The sequence below is a fragment of the Microplitis demolitor genome, chromosome 7, assembly GCF_026212275.2.
Source record: "Microplitis demolitor isolate Queensland-Clemson2020A chromosome 7, iyMicDemo2.1a, whole genome shotgun sequence".
NCBI classification, from domain to species: domain Eukaryota; kingdom Metazoa; phylum Arthropoda; class Insecta; order Hymenoptera; family Braconidae; genus Microplitis; species Microplitis demolitor.
The window spans coordinates 19,374,030-19,380,029 of NC_068551.1; the positions used below are offsets into that span (position 1 = coordinate 19,374,030).

The following is a 6,000-nucleotide window of genomic DNA, read 5'->3' on the forward strand; positions in this document are numbered from 1 at the left end:
AAAGCCTTTTTTCCGCCGTCAGTCTGGTGGTTAACTGTAGATCAATCAATATGCCTCTTTTTTCCTCGTCGCCCCCGCGCAGCAAACTTTCCTAACGAGCTGCTCATCCTTCGTTTATATTCCGCGGGGTTTAAAAGAGTGGTAATATGAACATTACAAGAAAGTAAAACAACAAAAACAACAGCAACTACTACAACTACAGAACTAAAAAGTTAAATGTATACAAAATGGCCCTTGAGAACAACCGTGTTGTTGGGTTTTACCTCAAAGAGGGTGGGAAAGATCTGTACGGGGGCGTTACCGAGAAAAAACACTCGGATAGGAATAAATGAACAGGCGATCAAGATCCTGCCACCCAGATCATTTCTCAGGCTCTCGTTCCATTCCGTCTATACATATATACATATATGTATTAATATAATATATGTTACACGTTAAGCTCCTCAGTTGATTACTCGGATCGTCTAATAATCTACGATGATGTCTAGCTCCGATCAATCCTCGATCCCAATCTCAATCTTCATATCGAAATATTGTATACATATATCTAATTTATATCTATATACACATATGTATATATATATATATATATAATGGCACATTAATCAAAAAGGAAGGCATACCTATTTTATTATTAATCACAGTCAGCGATGAAACCCATTATTAAAATTCTTATGGAAAAAAATTATATTATTATTTATAATTTTATTTAAATATATTTAATGTGGTGATATTAATTTTGAGTATACTATAGACTAGGGGTTGTTATTAATACAAGAGTATAAAATATTATTTTCATAAATATTCCGTCCTTATGATTGAGGATATTAAGTGCGGGGGTTGAATCGCGTAATGAAAATTAGGATTGCAAGAGTAGTTTGAACATTATCTTTGTCAGAACAGTGATAAGTATGGCTTAGGACATCGATTATCCTTCTCAGTATCAAGTCTGAAAATTTTTTTAAATTTTACACAAGACCTAAGAAACAGTGAATTTATTTTTAAAATTTTAGAAAAAATCAAATCAGCATATGCCGATATTTTTTCACTACTGATCAAATGCTGAATTTTCATTTATTTTCACTAATAAGGTTTTAGAGAACAACCACATAATTTTTCATGCCGTCTATTGCCAATGATAAATTGAAAAAATCAAATTTTGCAAAAATATGAAATCGGAAAGTTTTTCAAGGAGAACGGGAGTATAAAAATAAATAAATATATGCTGATAAATATGATATGGTAATATAAATATTGGATGGTTTGTTTAGCCTGAAGGGTTCGGAATTCAGTGATGAGATGGACAGGGGAAATATGGTGGAGCCAAAGCCTGGTGTGGATTGTTGGTTTCGATGTGAGGTGGATACATGTACGTTTGGGGGCTACATAACGCGAGATGGGTTAAACGGAATCATTAATAATCGGAGTTAACTAATCTGTCTGTCGCTACGAGCATACTCGTTTCACTCCTGTTTTTATTACACACCCTGATATAACGTTTTACTTCTGCCCAATTGCCATCTATTACCTACCATTTGTAACATGTACATATCACTCATTCATTCATTTTTTTATTTTATTATTATTGTTATTTTTCATGGTACTTTGTGTTGGCCGGTTACTTATTGGGTCTGATATCGTTTCATAATAGATAGATATAGAAATAGAAAACCGAGTATTGAATAGCTTGTAAATATTGTTTTAAGATAGACAAACATTTAAATGATGGTTTCTTTTTTTTTTTTACAGTTATACGAAATTAATGACGACCCGAAACGTAAAGAATTTCTTGATGATCTCTTCTCCTACATGCAAAAACGTGGTAAGTTTTGTTTTCATTTATTTACTTAAAAATTTAAAATTAATTTATTATTAAGAAAGTTATTGTACAAATATTGACGTACAGTTGACGTCCAAGGCAAGTAATTTATATTAATATTGCGAATAACATATATATGTATGTATATATATATATATATATTTCTGGTCAAACAGGCAACACTTAACAATTATAAAGCTAATATACACTCTCTTAAGTATTAACGATCTCATACGTGCACCCGTCAGCCGTATTCGTCGTCAAACGACGTCGTGATAAATTGCATCGTTTTGGCACCATTTTATATGTGATATTCCAAACCATGCGACGTACTTAACGTCTTTGGACCCAAGCCCGAGAATCTGTTGAATAAAACAAATTAATTTAAATATTTCAATTATTGTATACATATATATATATATATATTACATATATTTATATGTAAGAACAGATTCAACGTCATCTTTGAATTATGCGCGCAAACATAATTATTTTTTTCTATTTAATACTTTATATTCATATCATTATTTGAATATTAGTAATTTTTTTTTATTAGCATTGTTTAATAACTATTATCAGTTAATTGATATTTATAATTACTGGCAATAATGGATTTTCAATTAAATAATGATGTAGGAAGTTTTTTTTAAAATTCTCACACACGTGTGTTAATTTTAAGTGAACCCGCATTATTATATTTCCGGAACACGTGAATATTTTTGCAACGGTTATTTTATAAAAACTTACATATAATGTACTTATTTGAATTGTTAATAATATAAAACTGTACAAAATTTAATAACAATAATGATCAGTTTAAAGTAAATGAAAATTTGTAAATTTAAAATTTCATAAGAATTTTCAAGATTCTTATAAATATGAATACAATTCAGCTCATAACATAATTTTGGACTTCATTATAAATTTTCAACCAAAATTATATAAAAAGTAATTTGTCATATGTATAATGAAGAATATTTTTGACAATTTCCATGCAATGAGCACTAGGCGCGTTACTGAACCGTTTTGAGTTTCCAGCTTTCATGGAGTAGATTTTCTTCTGATCTCAACTTAATGTCATTCTCACCCTAATTTTTCCAAAAACCCATAGAACATTTCACGTAAAATTTTCCACGTTTTTCACGTACACAAGTTTTTCTTCTTCACAACATTTAATATTGAATACTGATCCACTCATTAAAATTTGAAAAGTCATGTAATCATAATTTTCAACAACTTTTGAATTTTTTCTGCAATCATCTCATAAAATGTTGATCAAAATTTCATAACAGCCATAATTTTCTTGTGATCTGAAAAGTAGTTTATAAAAATCTCAAAAAAATTTTTCATGAAATCATGAACTTGTATATTTTCCAAAAATCAGTATCAAATCATGCTACTGATTTTTGTACCATGGGAATTTTCCCACGAACCATTCAATGAAATTGAATTAGCAAAATTCTAAAAATATCTACAGTATTCTGTATAATCAACTTTCCAAATTTTGAAATTAATTTTCAAAAAACTAATGATTGTACACATGGTCAAAAATCCCAGTAATAATAATAATTAAAATAAATAATGAATTAAAACTGTAATAATATACAAACATACTGATGATATAAAACAAAAAATAAAATAAAAAAATTAATTCTTTGACGATTCTCGCGCTAACCGGAAACGTTTGAACCTCTAATTATAAACATAGAGACGCGTCCATCAATCAACTGCCTGAGATGGCTCCTTTTTCTTCATCTCCCGTATTCATTTGTCGGGCAACACTCTTATATACATCACAGACAGACATAGAAATTCTATTATTGTCTTTTCTCAATAATTATCAGTAGATATAACGCCATAAAAAAAAAATATTAAATATTTAAAACATTAATCACTTGATATAAAAAAATAAAAAACTACCGAGACTAAGCTACATAACTTAAGTTATTTATTAAAGAATATAATTAAATAATAAATATAAAGCATTATATAATCCCATAAATCCTCTGGGTATAATAACAATCAGACATAAATATTGTTACGTAATAATTTAATCGCGTCATGTTTAATTTAAAAAATTACCAGCTACAAATATGGAATAATAATAATAATAATAGTTAAATTATTAATAAATAATAATAATTAAAAAAAGTGACATTTAAACTCATAGCTGTCGCATATATACCAGCTCATATTATAAGAGACCTCTCAGGCTTTCCAACCCAGTGGTTGCCCCCCTGCGGGCTCCATTATTGTGCCGACATCTACACAACCCACGCACAATAATTTAACACAAACGATTATACAATACATCCCTACATAACACATATCTATATATACATACATACATAGACATATATATATATTTATAAGAATGAATATAACCGTTTAAATCGACATGGAAACTCCAAAATCATTTATCACCCCCGCGCCTCTGTATAAAAAAAAAAAATTTGTATTTTTGATATCGCGCCCTTTTAATATTTATCGCGCTTCCTTTAAAACCTGCATCGGATATTTTTCAAAACACCTGTGCAGTAAAATATATTTATTTTTGCTATCATTTTAATTGGCATAACCCGATCAGTTAAAGTTAACAGACCTGATGATATATAAATCTCTCAACACTTAATATGTAAATTTGTAATAGCAGAGCAATAGTATAACTATTATTCAAAATTTTATTATTTCGTTGCTAACATAAAAGTATTTTTCTCTCCCTTGACTCGGCCAAAAAATATTAAACATTTCATTTATTTCTTTATGATATTTTAAAATTTATTTTACTTTTTATTTACCCATCGGCGAACGAGTTTTGATGCTGGGTGTAACTCACACTTGTTTCGCGGAGGCTACCCATGAGTGCCATTCTCCACTGATGCGTCATCATTTTTTTACAGTTCATAAAAATCCTCATGTACTCTTCTTACACTGAGTGGCAAATTACTTTTTTTTTTTTTTAATAACAATATAAGCAATAAAATATTTATACTTATAAACATTTTATTACGGGAGGGATCAAATTATAAATCATAAACAGAATTAACCGGGTCTACTTTTATTCGCGACAAATTATTAACATATTCAATTACGGATTAATGTTATTTAATTATTTAAATAATTATTATTTATAGTTTTCTATATAATCGTCACGCGTAACATGAACACGTGTTCGGTACAAACATTTTTTCGCTACACACTTGTGAACACGAGAGTGCAACGCGCGTGATGTCTGTGTACACAATAATAATGTGTATAATAAGTGTAACGAACTCAACTTCAATGTATAGTATCCTGTTGATACATATATATATATATATACCTTTTTTTCTCACATTACTTCTGTAATAATTATTTTATTTTTTTTTTTAATTGCAAAGAAATAATATATTTAATTATATTTTTTCAACGCGGAGTAAATCCACAGTGGATGGCTGTATTTATTTTATTTCCTGGGAGTAAAATTTACTCCGAAATTACTCCACTGGAAAACCAAACTCCTGATTTGCTCCGTAGGCGGAGTAATTTTTTTGTTTACTCCAGAATTGTAACGGAGTAAATTTGGATTTAAATAAAATCCAAAATTACTCCGAAGTTACTCCTGTTTTTTACAAAATAATAAATATATACACACTTCAAAAAATCGGGAGTAATTTTGATTTTATTAAAAATCGCCTTTACTCCGATCTGGAGTAAATTTTCAAACTTGCTTCGGAGTAAATTTTACTGTAAGGAGATTTAAAAAAAAAAAACAGTCTGCTTTTGCTCTACAAATTCTTACTGTGCGTATATTCATATATTTCTATATATTAACAATGGAAAATTTTCTTCAATTTCTCTCAAGCCAGGCGGAAAATCATAAAAATGATGTAGCAAGAGGCAAAGTTTGCTGAAGCTTTTAATTTTTTAGTTATTATTATATATTTGGTACTAGAAGCACGTACGCATATACATTCTAACAGTAAAATCTGTATGTATATAAATTAAGTATCGAACTATCGGCACGGGATATCGCTAATACTAATTCCGAGGTTAATTCTATTTCGCAACTAACGTAAAGTATGTATAAATACATCTACATACACAAATAAATCTATAAAAGTAACACAATATTGCGAAAATAGTTTCCGCAACAGAGTTTTATTAACTCCAGAAAACTTAAATCTTTATTAACTATAACT

The 6,000-nt window shown here is 28.9% G+C and overlaps 1 protein-coding gene across 7 annotated transcripts in view; it reads left to right on the forward strand.

Annotated features, from left to right (window-relative positions):
* Positions 1–6,000, forward strand: part of LOC103575014 (protein dead ringer) — a 79,112-nt gene that overhangs the window by 58,398 nt on the left and 14,714 nt on the right. For 5 of the 7 annotated variants that reach the window (XM_008554621.2, XM_008554637.2, XM_008554646.2 and 2 more), the window contains exon 4: positions 1,750–1,822. In XM_008554621.2, the coding sequence (XP_008552843.1) occupies positions 1,750–1,822 (73 nt within the window). The remainder of the gene's footprint in view (positions 1–1,749; positions 1,823–6,000) is intronic. The other 2 variants (XM_053740442.1, XM_053740443.1) reach the window with 1 other exon arrangement.